The 18552-nt window shown below is 47.5% G+C and overlaps 3 protein-coding genes across 4 annotated transcripts in view; 2 read left to right on the top strand and 1 right to left on the bottom strand.

Moving 5' to 3' along the window:
* LOC116977176 (ovarian cancer G-protein coupled receptor 1-like) overlaps window positions 1-5835 on the top strand; it is a 25201-nt gene extending 19366 nt beyond the window's left edge. Inside the window, exon 2 of the mRNA XM_033027541.1 lies at window positions 4634-5835. Within this exon, the coding sequence (XP_032883432.1) occupies window positions 4741-5820 (1080 nt within the window). The 5' untranslated portion in view covers window positions 4634-4740 and the 3' untranslated portion in view covers window positions 5821-5835. The remainder of the gene's footprint in view (window positions 1-4633) is intronic.
* The window catches only part of dglucy (D-glutamate cyclase), a 61288-nt gene continuing 44568 nt past the window's right edge, over window positions 1833-18552 (bottom strand). Inside the window, exons 11-12 of one of the 2 annotated variants that reach the window (XM_033027539.1) lie at window positions 17725-17876; window positions 1833-1875 (exon numbers count right to left, since the gene is read on the bottom strand). In XM_033027539.1, coding sequence (XP_032883430.1) covers window positions 1855-1875; window positions 17725-17876 — 173 coding nt within the window. In that variant the 3' untranslated portion in view covers window positions 1833-1854. Of the gene's footprint in view, window positions 1876-16053; window positions 16525-17724; window positions 17877-18552 lie in introns of those variants that run through there. The other variant, XM_033027538.1, reaches the window with a different exon arrangement.
* Window positions 5718-10604, top strand: LOC116977175 (ovarian cancer G-protein coupled receptor 1-like). Its single transcript, XM_033027540.1, has 2 exons — window positions 5718-5836; window positions 9299-10604. The coding sequence occupies exons 1-2, from the start codon at window positions 5813-5815 to the stop codon at window positions 10415-10417; spliced, it is 1143 nt and encodes a 380-aa protein (XP_032883431.1). The 5' UTR covers window positions 5718-5812; the 3' UTR covers window positions 10418-10604.

The following is an 18552-nucleotide window of genomic DNA, read 5'->3' on the forward strand; positions in this document are numbered from 1 at the left end:
CAGACTCACCACTCTGTGAGAAAAAGTGTTTCCTCGTCTCCGTTCTAAATGGCTTACTCCTTATTCTTAAACTGTGGCCCCTGGTTCTGAGCTCGTTAGGCAGCAACTCTAAAGCAGCACCACCGTGCCTCCCTCTGTACTGAAGTGAATGTCAGAAGTGTGGGCAGTGGTGAAACTTGGGAAAAGTGTTCTGCAAATATATGGTCACAGTGCCCGAGTGTGGGAAGTCAAGTCAAGAAGCTGGAAGCAATTATCTTGCAGGAAGCACTGGACTTGATAGCTTTGCCAGAAACCTGGCTGGAGAACAGGACAAGGGTGGGAAACAAAATAAAAATAGATGGGACAAACATAGGAATGCTGTTCGGAGCAGGAACAGCTGTCACTATTGTTGGGTGGCCTAGACCAGCGGCTATTCCACCCACAGCGAGATCCCACAAAGATCACCTTGCCTTGAGAAGAATCTCGGATAGACACAAAAAGCTGGAGCAACTCAGCGGGCCAGGAAGCATCCCTGGAGAGAAGGAATGGGGTGACATTTCGAGTCGAGACCCTTCTTCAGACTAAGAGCCACGGGAGATATAGACGGTGATGTAGAGAGATAAAGAACAGTGAATGAAAGATATGCAACAATGATCAAGGAAACAGGCCATTGTTAGCTGTTTGTTGGGTGAAAACAAGAAGCTGGTGTGACTTAGGTGGGTGAGGGATAGAGAGAGAGGGAATGCCGGGGCTACCTGAAGTTGGAGAAATCAATATTCATACCACTAGGCTGAAAGCTGTCCAGGCGAAATATAAGATGCTGTTCCTCCAATTTGCATTTAGCCTCACTCTGATAATGGAGGAGACCTAGGACAGAAAGCTCTGTGTGGCAATGGGAAGGAGACTTAAAGTGTTCAGCAACCGGGAGATCAGGTAGGTTAGGAATCTTCACACACGGACTGGATGGGAAAGTGGGATAATATTGAAATCGTACATCATAATCATAATCATACTTTATTAGCCAATTTCGAGGAATTTCATTTGCCGTACAGTCATACCAATAAAAAGCAACAAAACACACAAAGTACATTTTAACATAAACATCCACCACAGTGACTCCTCCACATTCCTCACTGTGATGGAAGGAGAAAAAAAGTTCAATCTCTTCCCTTCTTCGTTCTCCCGCGGTCGAGGGCCTCGAGGCTTCCGTTGATGGGACGATCTTGTCTCCCGGAGCCGGCGGCATTTGGACCCTCGCGTCGGGGCGATCAAGCTCCTGCATCGGGGAGGAATCTCAGTTTCCTTCGAAGCCTTCTGCGACGTTTGGTGCTTCCCGACATCGGTCTCTACCCGAGACTGCGAGCTCCTTGATGGTGAAATCCGCAGGCCGTGGTTGGAGCGTCGATCCCAGGCAAGGAATCGGCTCCGATGGTAAGTCCACGTCCCCGCGGTGGGGCTCAAAGTCAGTCCCGAGCAAGGCCTCCAGCTCCACGGTGTTAGGCCGCAGAGCGACCGGAGATACGACCCGGAAAACAATCGCTTCTCCGCCAAGTTATGAGATTGAAAAAAAAGTTTCCCTCGACCCCCCTCCCCCACCCCTCCCCACCCCACATAAAACAAACCAGAGAACATTAACACAAACTTTTAAAACACACAAAAAATAACAACAAAAAGACGAAAAGACAGACAGACCATTGGCGAGGTTGCCATCGTGCGGCACCCCCTGGTGGTCACATGAATGGGTGATCGATGGTCGGCATGGACTCGGTGGCTGAATGGCCTATTTCCATGCTGTATCTCTACAGTGAGCTAAACAAACGTAATTTCTGTGGGATCTTGTTGGTATTGAAGATAGACACAAAGTGCTGGAGTAACTCAGCAGGTCCGGTGGCATCTCTGGAAAAAAAGGGATGGGTGACAGTTCGGGTCAGGACCCTTCTTCAGACTATTGGTAGAGGGATTGGTTTAATATTGTCAAGTGTGCACCAAACTTTGAGTTCATCATGTGCTATCCAGTCAAATCATATCACACATGAATACAATCCAGCCATACACACGTACAGCAAAGAGTGCAAAGAGAACAAGTGTGGAATATAGTGTTACAGCATTATAGCCCATTACTGATGCAAAGAAAAAGTGGGGAGTCTAATATTGTTTCACCACCAGTTTGTGTGGTCTTTGGCCAATGGGTTTATAAAGAAATGAGGGGCATTCATGGTGGCACAGTGGTACGGCGGTAGAGTTGCAGTCGCCAGGTCTCGAGCGCCAGGTTCGATCCTCACAGCACCAGGTGCGATCCTGACTACGGGTGCTGCCTGTAAAGAGTTTGTACATTCTCCCCGTGAACAGCGTGGGTTGTCTCCGGGTGCTCCATTTCCTCACACACTCCAAAGACGTACAGGTTTGCAGGTTTAAGAAAGAGCTGCAGATGCTGGAAAAATCGAAGGTAGACGAAAATGCTGGAGAAACTCAGCGGGTATAATTGGCATCTGTAACCGAGGTCCTTCCCTGTGACAATAAACAATAGACAATAGGTGCAGGAGTAGGCCATTCAGCCCTTCGAGCCAGCACCGCCATTCAATGTGATCATGGCTGATCATCCCCAATCAGTACCCCGTTCCTGCCTTCTCCCCATATCCCCTGACTCCGCTATCTTTAAGAGCCCTATCTATCTAGCTCTCTCTTGAAAGTATCCAGAGAACCGGCCTCCACCGCCCTCTAAGGCGGAGAATTCCACAGACTCACCACTCTCTGTGAGAAAAAGTGTTTCCTCGTCTACGTTCTAAATGGCTTACCCCTTATTCTTAAACTGTGGCCCCTGGTTCTGGACTCCCCCAACATCGGGAACATGTTTCCTGCCTCTAGTGTGTCCAAGCCCTTAACAATCTTGAGGGTGCTTCCGGTTTCCTCCCACACTCCAAAGATTTGCGGGTTTGTAGGTGAATTAGCTTCGGTAAATCGGCCCCCTAGTGTGTACGATGTGAAAGTGGGATTGAACAGGTGATGGATGGTCGGAATGGAGGGTGGGCCAAAGGGCCTGTTAGTATCACTAAAACTAAAAATGGCAAGTCCTTTCCCAGGGTAGGGCTGTCTAAGACTAGAGGTTTAAGTGAGAGAGGAACAGTTTCAAAGGGGAAGCTGTGGGGAAGTTATTCACACGGAGGTTGGTGGGTTGATGGAATGAGCTGCCAGAGTGGTTGAGGCAGGTGCAGTAACAACATTTAAAAAAATAATTATTATTATAATAAATCCTTTATTTAAAACAGACTAAAACATTTAAAGCAAGTATGAAACAGCATATAAAAAAAACAAGAATATTTATAGTGTCATAAACAATATTCATAATTAAATGAATCGTATGTGTCCGAAAAGGAGCAGGAAGAAGCCAAAGCTTATTAATTCCCACCCTTGTTCAACTGCTTATAATTATATTATACAAATTTAGCAGCTATAAACACCTATTTCCATTGACAAATACATTTGGACTGGTTCATGGATACAAAAGGTTTAGAGGTATAAGGGCCAAATGTGGACAAATAGGACTAATATAGATGGGTCACCTTGGTCGGCGTGGATGAGTTGGGCTGTTACACTGTAGCTTAACTCTAGATTTTGACTTAGTATTGATGTCTTGCACGCACCAAATACAGCAGTGAGTTTATTGAAACTAAATGTTCCTGCAGATGCTGGAAATCTGAAATAAAAACTGAAAGTGCTGGAAAACCTCAGCAGGTCGCCAGCATCTGTGGAAAGAGAAGCAGTCAACCTTTGCTCTTGATTCTTGCTGTGACTGGTACTCTTTCCATAGATACCTAAGAGTCATAGCGTCATGCAGCATGAAAACAGTTTAGTTTAGTTAGTTTAGTTTAGTTTGGTTTCGAGACACAGCGCAGAAACAGGCCCTTCGGCCCACCGGGTCCTCGCCGATCAGCGATCCCCACATATTAACATTATCCTACACACAATAGGGACAATTTTTACATTTACCAAGTCATTTTACCTACAAACCTGCACACATTTGTAGGGTGGGGGGAAACCTAAGATCTCAGAGAAAACCCACGCAGGTCACGGGGAGCACGTACAAACTCCGTACAGACAGCACCCGTAGTTGGGATAAAAACCGGGTCTATGGCACTGTAAGGCAGCAACTCCACCACTGCAGCAGTTTAGTTTAGTTTATTGTCACGTGTACCGAGGTACAGTGAAAAGCTTTTGTTGCCTGCTAACCAGCCGGCCGAAAGACAACACATGATTACAATCGAGCCGTCCACCGTGTACAGATACATGATGAGGGAATAATTGTTGAAGAAGGAACTGCAGATGCCAGAAAAGTCGAAGGTAGACAGAAATGCTGGAGAAACTCAGCGGGTGAGGCAGCATCTATGGAGCGAAGGAATAGGGGTCGAGACCCTTCTTCCAAAACGTCACCTATTCCTTCGTTCCACAGATGCTGCCTCACCTGCTGAGTTTCTCCAGCATTATTGTCCACCTTCGATAAGGGAATAATGTTTGGTGCAAGGTACAGCCAGCCTTTCGGTCCAACGTGCCTTATGCTTTCTTGTTTATTTTAGTGTTTCTCATGTTTTTTTGCTGGTTTTTAATATAAATTTACGTTTTTAAAGTGTTCATATTTTATCTGCTTTTTTCTCCACAGTCACACGAGATTGAGCGAAGAATCATTTGAAGGAAAACCCGTCAGGACTGACAGGTCCACACAGCCAAGGATCCAGAGCCTATTTCTATCGGGGGAAGTTTTGTGAGATGGCCAACTGTTCCATTGATCATGGGATCCACCAGGAATTGTTCCCCACGGTTTATATCTTTGTCTTCATCGTCGGCCTGCCCACCAATCTCCTGTCGCTCTACCACAGCTACCTGCAGATCAAGCAGGGGAACGAGCTGGGAGTCTACCTCTGCAACCTGACCATCTCGGACCTCTTCTACCTGATCTCCCTGCCCCTGTGGGTCCAGTACATTATCCAGCACGACGACTGGATCTATTCGCCCGCGCTGTGCAAGGTGACCGGCCTCCTCCTCTACCAGAACATCTACATCAGTATCGGCTTCCTCTGCTTCATCTCCATCAACCGCTTCCTGGCCGTCAGCTACCCCATGAGCTTCAAGTCCATGCACACCATGAAAGCCGCCGTGCTCATCAGCGTCCTCATCTGGCTGAAGGAGATAGTGGTGTGCACCTTCTTCATCGGCAGCAAGGTCCTGAGCAAGGACGACGTGAACGACACCTTGTGCTTCGAGCACTACCCCCTGCGCCAAAGGGACATCAACTTGAACATCTACCGCCTCTCCATCGGCTTCTTCCTCCCTCTCGTTTTGCTCATCTTCTCCTACTGCAAGGTGCTGTCCGTGGTCCAGAAAAGTCACGGGCTCCAAACGGTGAGGAAACTCAGGATCAAGAGGCTGGTTTCCGGGACCATTATCATTTTCCTGGTGTGTTTCGCTCCCTATCACGTCTTCCTGATGGTCCGGACCTTGAGCGAACGCAGCTGCGAATTCGCCGATAAGATTTTTGACGTTTATCACTTTGGGCTCTTGATGACCAGCTTGAACTGCGTGGCCGACCCCATCCTGTACTGCTTCATCTCTCAGAGTTCGCAAGGCTGGTTAGCCAGGTTCCTGGACCCTGTCACATGCCTCGTGAGGCGCTGCAGGAGGAGACCGGGGGTCCAGTCGCTGGAGATGAAGGTCAAGTCGCCAACGACCAGACTTTTAGTTCAGGACCAGGAGAAGGTGGTGGAAAATGGTCACGATAACGGGGCAAAGATCCAACTCAACCAGTATTCACAGCAAAACTTCCAAGGCACAATGAGCACGGATGTGTAAAAGGTCTAAGGACAATGTAAGAAGTTCCATACAGAGACATACAGGGCCACAGAAGGCTGTGGATGCCAAGTCAATGGATACTTTAAAAACAGAGATAGAATCATTCTTCATTGGTACAGGTGTCAGGGGTTACAGGGAGAAGGCAGGAGAATGGGATTAGGAGGGAGAGATAGATCAGTCATGATTGAATGGCGGAGTAGACCTGATGGGCCGAATGACCTAATTCTACTCCTATCACTTATGAACGTAGGTAGACAAAAATGCTGGAGAAACTCAGCGGGTGAGGCAGCATCCATGGAGCGAGGGAAATAGGCAATGTTTCAGGTCAAAACCCTTCTTCAGACCTTCTTCAGATGTTTCGGGTCGAAATCCTTCTTCATCTTGCTGCCTCACTCACCCACTGAGTTTCTGCTGAGGAACCACTGTGAGGGGAGGAGGATGAACAGAGAACGTACGGCATGCAAAACAAAGAATCTCACTGGGACTTGTCACGTGTGACAATAAAGTATAAAGCATTCATTCATTCATTCATTCATTCATTCATTCATTCATTCATTCATTCATTCAATCATTCATTCATTCATGTGGCGATTTACGCAAGCCAGTCAGCTATTCTTGTAGATGGTCTCCACGTCGGAGCTCCCCCCATAGTCTCTGCGCTGGAGCTCCTCCTGTGGGCTCCATCTCGGAGCTCCCCCCCCCCGCGTTCTCCACGCAGGAGTTCCCCTCATGGTCCCCATGTCAGAGCTCCCTGCATGGTACCCACGTCGGAGCTCCCCCCCGTGGTCACCCACTGTTACTACACAGTACTGGTAGCTAATTCACCTAAAATCTGACTCAGACAAGGTTCCTTGGGACATAGCCCTGACGTAAGTTGGGAAGCGTCTGCCGTGTGAGATGGCACAAGTTGTGCAGTAAGTGCAACTCCAAATCCCAAGATAACAAATATATTTCACTTTGCATCTTCTCGTTTGCTTTTGATTTTAGTTTCAGAGATACAGCGCGGAAACAAGCCCTTTGGCCCACCGAGTCCGCGCCGACCAGCGATCACCCCGCACACTAGCACTATCCTACACACTAGGGACAATTTACTATATTTACTGAAGCCAATCAACCTACAAACCTGTACGTCTTTGGAGTGTGGGAGGAAACTGGGGCACCCGGAGAAAACCCACGCAGATCACAGGGAGAACGTAGAAATTCCATACAGACAGCACCTGCAGTCAAGATCAAACCCGGGCCTCTGGCGCTGTAAGGCAACAACTCTACCGCTGCCGCCCTGCTCTACCTGTTGTACTTGATTGTATTTATGTCCAGTATTATCTAATTTGCAAGACCTGAAATGTCACCTATCCATAAAAAGACACACAGTGCTGGAGTAACTCGGCGGGTCAGGCTTCATCCATGGAGAACATGGACAGGTGATTGACGAAGGATCTCGACTCAAAATGTCACCTATTCATGTTCGCCAGAAATGCTTCCTCGCCCTGGTTACTCCAGTAGTTTATGTCTTTCCCCCCCCCGTAAACTAGCATCTGCAGTTCCTTGTTTCTACGTCACCTATCCATGTTCTGCAGAAATGCTGCGTTACATTATGAGTTACTCCAGCACTTTGTGTCCTTTATGGAAACCTGCATCTGCGGGTTTCTTATGTTCTACGTTTCATCACCCAGCCTGTTGGGATGGCCATAGGTCATCAAACAGCACAGTGTGGCAGGGAACTGCAGACGCTGGTTTAAACCGCAGATAGACACAAAACGCTGGAGTAACTCAGCAGGGACTGGCAGCGTCGCTGGAGAGAAGGAATGTGTGACGAAGGAATGGAAACGTCACCCATCATTCCTTCTCTCCATAAAACAGAGCAGCACAGGAACTGGTCTGTGGCCCACAATGCACATGCCGAACACAATGCCAAGACAGACCGTTCCCATCTGCCTGGACATGAGCTACAGTATATCCATCAATTCTCTGCTTATGCCCCTGTCCCACTTAGGAAACCTGAACGGAAACCTCTGGAGACTTTGCGCCCCACCCAAGGTTTCCGGAGGTTGCAGGTGGTTGCCGGAGGTTGCAGGTAGTGGAAGCAGGTAGGGAGACTGACAAAAACCTCCGGGAACCGCACGGAAACCTTGGGTGGGGCGCCTAGTCTCCAGAGGTTTCCGTTCAGGTTTCCTAAGTGGGACAGGGGCAGGACCCTGTTCTTCGTGTGTCACTGAAAGCAGCAACTGCTAAACCTGCCCAAACCTGTGAACCAACAGTAACATGATCAGCAAACCAAACAAAAAAACAACAACGCACTAACCATTTTTGGTCAGGCAGCATCTCAGGAAAGGAATAGGTGACGTTTTGGGTCGGAACCCTTCTTCAGTCTTCTGCAGAGATGCTGTCCGATCCATTGAGTTTCTACAGTGTTCTGTGTCTATCTTCGGTATAAAATGGCAGCGGCAATTCATTCCTGCGCACTAACATTTTTAATGGCTTTATTAAACTCGATTCATTCTATTCTCGAGGATTTGGGTGCATCAAGCTAAGGGGAAATTAAGAGCGTTAATTTGTACAAATTGGTCTCAGTTTAAGATTAAGAGGTAGGCCATTTAGGACTGAGATGAGGAAAAACTTTTTCAACCAGAGAGTTGTGAATCTGTGGAATTCTCTGCCACAGAAGGCAGTGGAGGCCAATTCACTGGATGTTTTCAAGAAAGAGTTAGATTTAGGTCTTAGGGCTAACGGAATCAAAGGATATGGGGAAAAAGCTGGAACGGGGTACTGATTTTGGATGATCAGCCATGATCATATTGAATGGCAGTGCTGGCTCGAAGGGATGAATGGCCAACTCCTGCTCCTATTGTCTATGTTTCTATGTCTCACCACTATCTCACCACCGATTGCAAAAAGAGATCAAATCATTATCGTGTAGATCGATACTTTGCAAAATGAAAAATAGTGAGCATACAGGAAAGGTGCAGCGGTAGAGTTGCTGCCTTACAGCGCTTGCAGCGCCAGAGACCCGGGTTCGATCCTGACTACAGGTGCTGTCTGTACGGAGTTTGTACGTTCTCCCCGGGACCTGCTTGGATTTTCTCTGAGATCTTCGGTTTCCTACCACACTCCAAAGACGCACAGGTTTGTAGGTTAATTGGCTTGGTATAAATGTAAAATTGTCCCTAATGTGTGTAGGATAGTGTTAATGTGTGGGGGATCGCTATGAGTCCGGTAGGTGTATGGAACGAGCTGACAGAGGAGGTAGTTGAGGCAGGTATTATCACGAGGTCTAACAAACATTTAGGACTGGGTACATGCATAAGACAGGTTTAGAAGGATATGGGCCAAATGCAGGAAAGTGGAACTAGCAGGAAGATGGGGCATATTGGTTGGCGTGGGCAAGTTGAGCTGAAGGGCCTGTTCACACGCTGTATGACTCTTAGAATTTCAGGATCTGTTTGACATAATAAATTATTTTCTATTTTCCTTCTCTTAGGAGGACCTTAAAAAGCAAACGAGTTTGGTAATCCTGTCTGAGGTCAAGATTGCGGCGAGGAGGTCCAGCTTGGCTTTGCTGACAATGGACAATCAAGGGGAATGCAATGAGGTCAACTGCACCAACTGCAGCCTGAATTACAGCATCCATCAGAGCTTGTTCCCAGCTGTCTACATCTTTATCTTCATCCTTGGCCTGCCCACCAGCCTCCTGTCACTGTACCACAGCTACCTGCAGGTCAGGCAGGGTAACGAACTGGGCATCTACCTCTGCAACCTGACCATCTCCGACCTGTTGCACCTGGCCTGCCTGCCCCTGTGGATTCAGTACCTGCTGCAGGGGGATAACTGGGTGCATGGGGAACATCTGTGCCGGCTCACCGGTCTCGTCCTCTACGAGAACATCTACGTCAGCATCGCCTTCCTCTGCTGCATCTCCATGGACCGCTACCTGGCGGTGGTCCACCCCTTGAGGTTCCACGCCTTCAGGACGGTGAAGGCGGCCGTTCTGGTCAGCGTCATGGTCTGGAGCAAAGAGATCGGGATGGCCCTCTTCATCTTCGGACACAACGAGACGGTGATGGACCGAAAGAACCACCTGCTGTGCTTCGAACATTACCCCATTCAGAGCTGGCAAAGGAATGTCAACTACTACCGCCTCACCGCTGGCTTCCTTCTCCCCGTGGTCCTGCTCTCGTTCTTGTACCGCAGGGTGCTGATGTCCATTCACAGGAGCACAGGAATTCAGCAAGAACAAAAGTTGAGGATCAAAAAGTTGGTGCTAAGTGCCATTGGCATTTTCTGCATCTGTTTTGTACCTTATCACCTCCTGCTGCTGGTCCGAACTCTGTTTGAGAAAACGTGCCAATCCGTGAGGAACATCTTCCACTTTTACCACTTCGGGCTACTCATGACCAGCTTAAACTGCGTGGCCGACCCCTTCCTCTACTCCTTTGTCTCCGAGAGCAGCCAAGGTGTCCTGATGAGGCTCCTTGAGCCCCTGACCAACCTCTTCCATGCGCGGGAATCCGCCAACTTTAACTCTCGGATCGCCAGCTTTGCCTCAAGGCCTAGCATCCGCTCGACTGCGACAACTTCCAGGCCATGTAATGCATGTTGACCTTACCAGGGCTGCACTGAGAGAGTGTGGCCCTGTATGACATGCGTCCCTTCACATGGACATGAAAGAGTAGAGACATAGTCTCCAGAGTCAGCCCTGCCTATCCCACGGTGCGAGTTCATTCCAAGAGCTCTCCCGAGTTAAAAAAAAATCAAACTCGTGGTAAGCACGGAGAATGAACGTAGCGGGTACGTCGGAGCTCGGGGACGTCTCTTAGTGCTAATGGCAGGTTCTCGGGAAGACTCGCTAACGTGCAGGCAAACTCGGGAGAACTTGTGGAATGAACTCGTTCCGTGGGACAGTGTGAAACCAGGGCCTACAGCCCAACCTGCCCAAACACCAAACAACATGTCCCATCTACACTAGTCCCACCTGCCTGCTTTTGGCCCATATCCATCTAAAATGTTTCCTATCCATGTACCTGTCCAATCGTGATATTCCATGGTTTGTTTTGGAAGATCTGCCTAGTCTCCACCTCACTGAAGTTGATTGTTTCCAATAGACAAGAAAGTGCCGGTACCTACACAACAGTTCGCAATACGATGTTGGTTTCTGTACGTCAAAATGTCTGGGACTTTCTAGAGGTGCCAGTATGCCATACCGTCACAATAAAAGAACGGTTGTTTTCTAGTTAAGGGGGATTGCCATATGTGTTGCACTTTCTTTTTTTTCAAAGTACTTTCCATTGATGTTCCTCTCCTTAATTACCAATGTATTTTATTTTTAAAAAGTCACTGCTTGAAAACCAAATGTTTGCGTTAGAATACTTACTCTGTGCCAAGAATCGGTAATTCTTTCAGACAAGTCAAGTCAAGTCAAGTTTATTCGTCACATACACACACACGCAAGATGTGCAGTGAAATGAAAAGTGGCAATGCTCGCGAATCATGCAAAAAACAAACATACAAACTACAAATAGAATGGAACAGAATCACATATTTACATATTTGTGGGAGGGAGGGAAGAAAAAGGAAAAAAACAGCAATTTTAAAAAGACACCACACAACAGTAAAGTGGTACAGTAAAGTTAGTCCCTGGTGAGATAGTAGTTTACATTCCTAATGGCCTTTGGGAAGAAACTCCTTCTCATCCTCTCCATTCTCACAGCATGGCAACGGAAGCGTTTGCCTGACCGTAGCAGCTGGAACAGTCCGTTGCTGGGGTGGAAGGGGTCTCCCATGATCTTGTTGCACCTTCTGATGTATAGTTCCTGCAGGGGGGCGAGTGTAGTACTCTCTGCAGAGCTTTCTTATCCTGGGCAGATGTAAACGGATGGTTTACAATAAAAGACACAGAGTAGCTGGAGTAACTCAGCAGGTCAGGCAGCATCTCTGGGGGTCATGGATCAGTGCTGTTTTAGGTTGGGACATTTCTTCATCTCCTTATCTCACACCTGTCTTCTTCCCATCCCTGGCCTTTCTCCATCCGGCTGCCGTTCAAACCCCCCTCACCTGTATCTACCTGTGCCCACCTATTTCAGTATAAACCAGCATCTGCAGTTCCCTTTAACGCAATTCACCTTTCACTTGCCAGCCTTTGTCCTGTTCCCACCTCCTTTCCAGCGTTCTCCCCCCACCCCGATTACAATCAGTCTGAACAAGGGTCCCAACCCAAAACTTTGCCTTTTCCATGAAGCATTTTGCTTGATTATCATCCATTTTTATCTCTTTTTCACACCTTACCCATTCATATCTTTATGTCTCTCTCTTCCCTGACTCTCATTCTGAAGGAGAGTCGCGAACCTAAATGTCACCCATTCCTTCTCTCCAGAGATGCTGCCTGTCCTGTGGAGTATTCCAGCACTTTGTGTCAATGTTCTCCAGAGATGCTGCCTGACGCGTTAAGTTACTTCAGCACTTGTTCAGAAATTGCAGGGATGTACGAAGTTTGGGTTTGGTTTCCTGCAAGGATTAGGATTAAGTGTGACATTTTAAGAGGATGAAAAATTGAATTGGCAACAGACTTTCTGGTTAGATGTAAGTTTTGGTTCCATTCACTCTTCACACCCACCCTCCCCTTAGTTAAGCAACACCTCCATTTTTTAAATTCTCATCCTTGGCATTGTCCTTTCCAGTCCCACCTCCAGCCCTCCCCCTAACCCAAGTCCTCTTAGGGGCAGCATTCGATCCTGACTACGGGTGCTGTCTGTACGGAGTTTGCACGTTCTCCCCGTGACCTGCGTGGTTTTTCTCTGAGATCTTCGGTTTCCTCCCACACTCCAAAGGCATTCAGGTTTGTAGGTTAATTGGCTTGGTCTAAGTGTAAATTGGCCCTAGTGTGTGTAGGATAGTGTTAATGTGCAGGGATCGCTAGTCGGCGTGGACTCGGTGGGCCGAAGGGCCTGTTTCCCCATTGTATCTGTAAACTAAACAAAACTAAAGGGGAGAAGGTTGAGCACTTGTCTCACAGCACCAGGTTTGATCCTGACTTTGGGTGCTGTCTGTGTGGAGTTTGCCTGTTCTCCGTGACTGCCCGGGTTTCCTCCCACCCCCCAGAACGACGTGCGGGTTTGTAGGTGAATTGGCCCTCTGTAAATTGCCCCCAAGTGTGTAGGGATTGGCTGGAAAAGCGGGATAACAGAACTAGTATGAACAGGTGATCGGTGGTCAGCGTGGGCTCGTGTGGATCAAACGACCTGTTTCCATGCTGTATCTTTCAATCATTCATGTTGGTTGTCAGTCATCCCAGACCCGGGATATCTGAGCAGGAATCCCTCAGGCAATGTCCAGGTACAATCATCTTCAGTCTCCTGATCAATTCCAGGCTTCAGTGCAGAGAGCCGCCGGCAGCAATATGACAAGGTAACATTGACTCCTCTAACTTCAGATAGTCTTTGCTTTCTCTCTCCTTCCCCTTCCCCTTCCCAGTTCTCCCAGTAGTCTTACTGTCTCCGCTTATTTTTGTCCCGCCCTCTCCCCTGACAGTCTGAAGATGGGTCTCCATCCGAAACGTCACCCATTCCTTCCCTCCAGAGATGCTGCCTCGCCCGCTGAGTTACTCCAGCATTTTGTGTCTAACTGAGACTCTTCCCTTTTGCTTAAATCTGGAGGTTTATTAATGTGTGGCTGTCCATGGAGGGGTTGCTCCAGTTCAGTTCAGTTTAGTTTATTGTCACGTGTACCGAGCTTTTGTTGCGTGCTCCGGTCAGCGGAAAGACAACACATGATTACAATCCAGCCATTTACAGTGTACAGATGGAGGATAAGGGAACAAGGTTTAGTGCAGTTTAGAAAAGTCCAGTAAAGGGCTCCATCTGTCAAATGTGGGAGATCAGGGAGCAGTCAAGTGTCTCTGACAACTATGTGGTACAGCTGCAACTCTTAGACTGCACAGATCTATTGCAGCAGAGCCTGACTACGGCTGCTAACTGGGTGGAGTTTGCACCTTCTCCCTGTGACCGCGTGGGTTTTTCTCCGGGTGCTCCCGTTTCCTCCCACATCCCAAAGGCGTGCAGGTTTGTAGGTTAATTGGCTTCTGTAAATTGTCCCTAGTGTGTAGGGTAGTGCTAGTGCAATGGGTGTTCGTTGGTCAGCGTGGTTCTGCTCCTTATACTGCGATACATTTTGCCCGAGGGCAGCAGAGTGAACAGTCCATGATGGAGATGTGTGGGGTCTTTTATAATGCTGTTGGCCTTAGACAAGCAACGTTTGCACGCAATGTCCCGGATTGAAGGAAGAGAAGTCCCGATGATTTTTTCAGCCGTCCTCACCACTCTCTGCACAGACTTCCAGTCGGAGGCTTTGCAGTCCCCAAAGCAGACAGAGGTGCAGCTGGTCAAAATGCTCATGGTAATCGTACCTGCTTCTATAGCTTCCTCCGGCAGGTCGTTTCTAGAAAGAGGCTCTCTTCTGAATGAAAAAAAAATTGTGCCTGAGACTACTCTTAAATCTCTCCCCTCTCTCCTAGAGCCTCCTCTATTGTGGGTAAAAGACTGTGTATGTCCACTTTATCCATGGCCCTCTTGATCCTGTACTCCTCAATAAGATCATTCCTAAGCCTCCTAGGCAACAAAGAAAATATTCCCAACCTATTTAAATCTCTCCCTATAACTCAAACATAGAACAGTAGAGCACAGGAACAGGCCCTTCAGCTCACAATGTCTGTGCCGAACATGATGCCAAGACCAACTTGCACATAATCCACATTAGTTCCGTTTCCTGCACATCAATGCACCTATCCAAACACCACTATCGTATCTGCCTCTACCACCACCCCCGGCAACGCGTTATAGGCAACCACCACCCTCTGTATTAAAAAAATCTTGCCCTGCACAACTCCTTTCTAACTTTGCTCCACTCTCAGTTTAAAGCTATGCCCTGTAATATTTGAATTTTCCATCCTGGAGAGAAAACGTCGACCTTGCTATAGACATGTCAGGTTCAAGCATGTTTTTTAAAAAATGTTGAGGAATGATTGGAACTTCATCTGCCCTCTGTTATACCTTAATGTTTTGTGATTCAATGTTGGTTTAGCCAAGCACAGTAAATCCTGGGAAAATCCATACAGATACACCCTGATTAATGTTATAGCTCCAATGGCTTGAAAATGTCTTCCCACACATTAGACACATCAGCAGCAGCCAAGGGATGGATAAACTCTCATGAGTCTGCTGCCTTAACTGCTTGAACAGACATCAGTGACATTTGTTCCCTGCTACGATGTCAGATACCTGGGAAAATTATTTCTGGAGTTGTCTTTGTTTTCCCCCGAGCCTCTTTGCTGATTGCATTAGTCATATAGAGAGATAGGCCCCATAGCAGAAGCGTCCACGTCACGGGGCTGGAAACTGGAAGTATCCCGAGCTAATTCTGCCACCACCATCATCTATTGCAACAAGTGATGGCTTCCCACCGATTGTCACCGGAAGCTTGTGTCCTTTTCAGGACGGACGATGACAGCGAGGTCAACATTTGTAACATGGAAGATGCACACGAAATAAGAAGATAGTGAGATACAGCACGGATATGACCCATCAGCCCCCTACACATCAAGCACCTACACCAGTTATAAACTTAAGGTCATAAGTGATAGGAGCAGAAATTTGGCCATTCGGCCCATCAAGTCTACTCCGCCTTTAAATCATGGCTGATCTCTCCCTCCAAACGCCATTCTCCTGCCTTCTCTGAAGAAGGGTCTCGACCCGAAACGTCACCCATTCCTTCTCTCCAGAGATTCTGCCTGTCCCGCTGAGTTACTCCACCTTTTTGTGTCTATTTTCTCCCCGTAACCCCTGACACCTGTACTAATCAAGAATCTATCTAATTCTACCTTAAATATGTCCACTGATTTGGGCTCCACAGCCTTCTGTGGCAATGAATTCCACAGATTCACCACCCTCAGTTTAAATTCACCACCAAACACAGTTTATTTTACGTAGAAAAGGTAGACACAAAACGATGGTGTAACTCAGTGGGACAGGCAGAATTTTATTTAGTTTAGTTTAGTTTATTGTCAGGTGTGCCGAGGTACAGTGAAAAGCTTTTGTAAACTACTCCAATTTTTTTATTCTCCCCACATTCCCATCAACTCCCACCCAGAGTCTCCCACTCATCCACATACAACTCCACATGGACAGCACCGGAGGTCAGGATCGAACCCTGGTCACTGGCGCTGCGAGGGAGTGACACTACCCTTTACCAATCACATTTTTATTCAAAATGCTGGTACGGTGATGCAGAGTGGACGTCCAACCAATAATGAGAACAATTACCGAAGGAAAAGTCAGTGAATAATTGACATAAACAAAAACCACCCGACAGGGAGGAAAACATTCTTCCATTGGTGAGAAAAACAGTGCCGTAACACTGGCACACAAATATAACACGTCGAAGGAATCAATGCATTAAAATCTAGTTTTCAACATTACATCAATCAGTTGATTGGCGAGAACTCACTGTCTGAGGCTGACTAGGAAGATAGGAAATTCTGTACGAATGATTGCTTTCTTGCTAATTTCATTGGGCTTGCCCGAGAGTGACATCCAGCAACCGTTTGATCAAAGGTGCATGCACATCGTGGAACAGCAAGCCGTCCACTTCCATTCCCAGATTCCCAGTTTTCCCACTTCGAATTCCATGTTTCACCAGCAACGACAGCATTTTTTCTTCCTAAAGGCAGGTAAAAGGAGAGACAAGGAAAAATCCCGTCTGGTTTGTTTGTGGAGCCGTGTGGTATGCTTGCCTTCGTTGGTCGGGGTATTGAGTACAAGAGTCAGGAGAGTCATGATTCAGCTCTATAGAACTTTGATTTTAGTTTGGTTTAGAGATACAGCGTGTATACAACGGCCCACCGGGTCTGCGCCGACCAGCGATCCCCGCACACTAACACTATCCTATGCACACTAGGGACAATTTTTATATTTATCAAGCCAATTAACCTACAAGATTGCATTTGAAGTATTGTGTGTCGTTTTAGTTGCCCCAATACAGGAAAGATATGGAGCCTTTGGAGAGGGTGCAGAGGAGGTTTACCAGAATGCTGCCTGGATTAGGAGGTATTAGCTATAAGGAGAGGTCAAACACAAACTCTGGAGCGTCGAAGGCGGAGGGAAGATCTGACAGAAGTATATTTCTTTATTGGTACAGCTGTCAGGGGTTATGGGGAGAAGGCAGGAGAATGGAGTTGAGAGGAAAAGATAAATCAACCATGATTGAATGGCAGAATGGACGATGGGCCGAATGGCCTAATTTTGCTCCTATAACTTATGAACATAAATAGGGTAGACAGTCAGAACCTTGTCCCCACAGGGTGACAATGTCAAAGACTCCAGGGCATTATTTTACAGTGGAAGGGGCAAAGTTCAAAGAAGATGCGCAGGGCATGGTTTTTTTTACACAGAGGGTGTGGGTGCCTGGAATGTGCTGCCAGGGGTAGTGGTGGCAGACGCAATAGTGGGATTTAAGAGGCTTTTAGATAGGTGCGTGGACATGCAGGGAATGGAGGGATATGGATCACGTGTAAGCAGAGGAGGTCAGTTAAACTTGGCATCATGTTCGGCACAGACATTGTGGCCTGTTTCTGTGCTGTACTTATTTATTATAGACACAAAATGCTGGAGTAACTCAGCGGGACAGGCAGCATCTCTGGAGAGAAGGAACGGGTGACGTTTCAGGTTCCAGCCCGTTCTTCGGATCTGAAGACAGAGTCTGAAGAAGGGTCTCGACCCCGAACGTCCCACTGAGTTACCCCAGCATTTTGTGTCTATCTTTATTTTAAAGTGGCATCTGCAGTTCTGTACTTCTTCATGCATGTTCTATGAAGTAACTGGAAGTACTGTGGATTTGCTTTGACGTTCCCGTGCCTCTTACCTTGAGGACGGTAGGTAGTGCTGATCTGTATCTGTCTGTTTCCGATGCCTCGGGAAACCCGGTCGCTTTGCGTAGGTAACGTTCGTGGATGGCACAGTTGTTGAGGATGTGTAGCCCACAGGCCACTGCGTAGCCAGCCCAGTTTGACACACCTGTAAAAACATTGCTATTGATTGCTTCTTCTGCTGTTTAAAGACTGGAAGAGACCCTGCGACGGTCAAGAGGAGATTTACAAGAATGATCCCCGGGATGAGTAGGTTAACCTATGATGAGCCTTTGTCGGCACTGGGCCTGTACTCACTGAAGTTTAGAAGAATGAGGGGAGTGAGGAGGGACCTCATTGAAACATACAGAATAGTGAAAGGCTTGGATAGAGTGGATGTGGAGAGGATGTTTCCGCTAATGGGAAAGTCTAAGACTAGAGGTCATAGCTGCAGAATTAAAGGATGTTCTTTTAGGAAGGAGATGAGGAGAAATTTCTTTAGTCAGAGGGTGGTGATCTGTGGAATTCTTTGCCACAGAATGCTGTGAAGGCCAGAGAATTGGGTTAGGAGGGAGAGATAGATCAGGCATGATTGAATGGCAGAGTAGACTTGATGGGTTGAATGGCCTATTTCTACTCCTGTCACTTATGACCTGATCTGACCACAAGAACTGGGGGGAGAAACAGCCATTTGGTGGGTTCAATCCCATTCATTCTAGAGCGCAACACTCTTCTATAAAGTAATTGAGAACCAGAGGACATAGGTTGAAGGTGAGGTGGGGGGGGGGGGGGGGAGGGGGTAGATTAAATTGTAATCTGAGGGGTAACTTTTTCACGCAAAGGGT

Source organism: Amblyraja radiata, chromosome 9, assembly GCF_010909765.2.
Source record: "Amblyraja radiata isolate CabotCenter1 chromosome 9, sAmbRad1.1.pri, whole genome shotgun sequence".
Lineage (NCBI taxonomy): Eukaryota > Metazoa > Chordata > Chondrichthyes > Rajiformes > Rajidae > Amblyraja > Amblyraja radiata.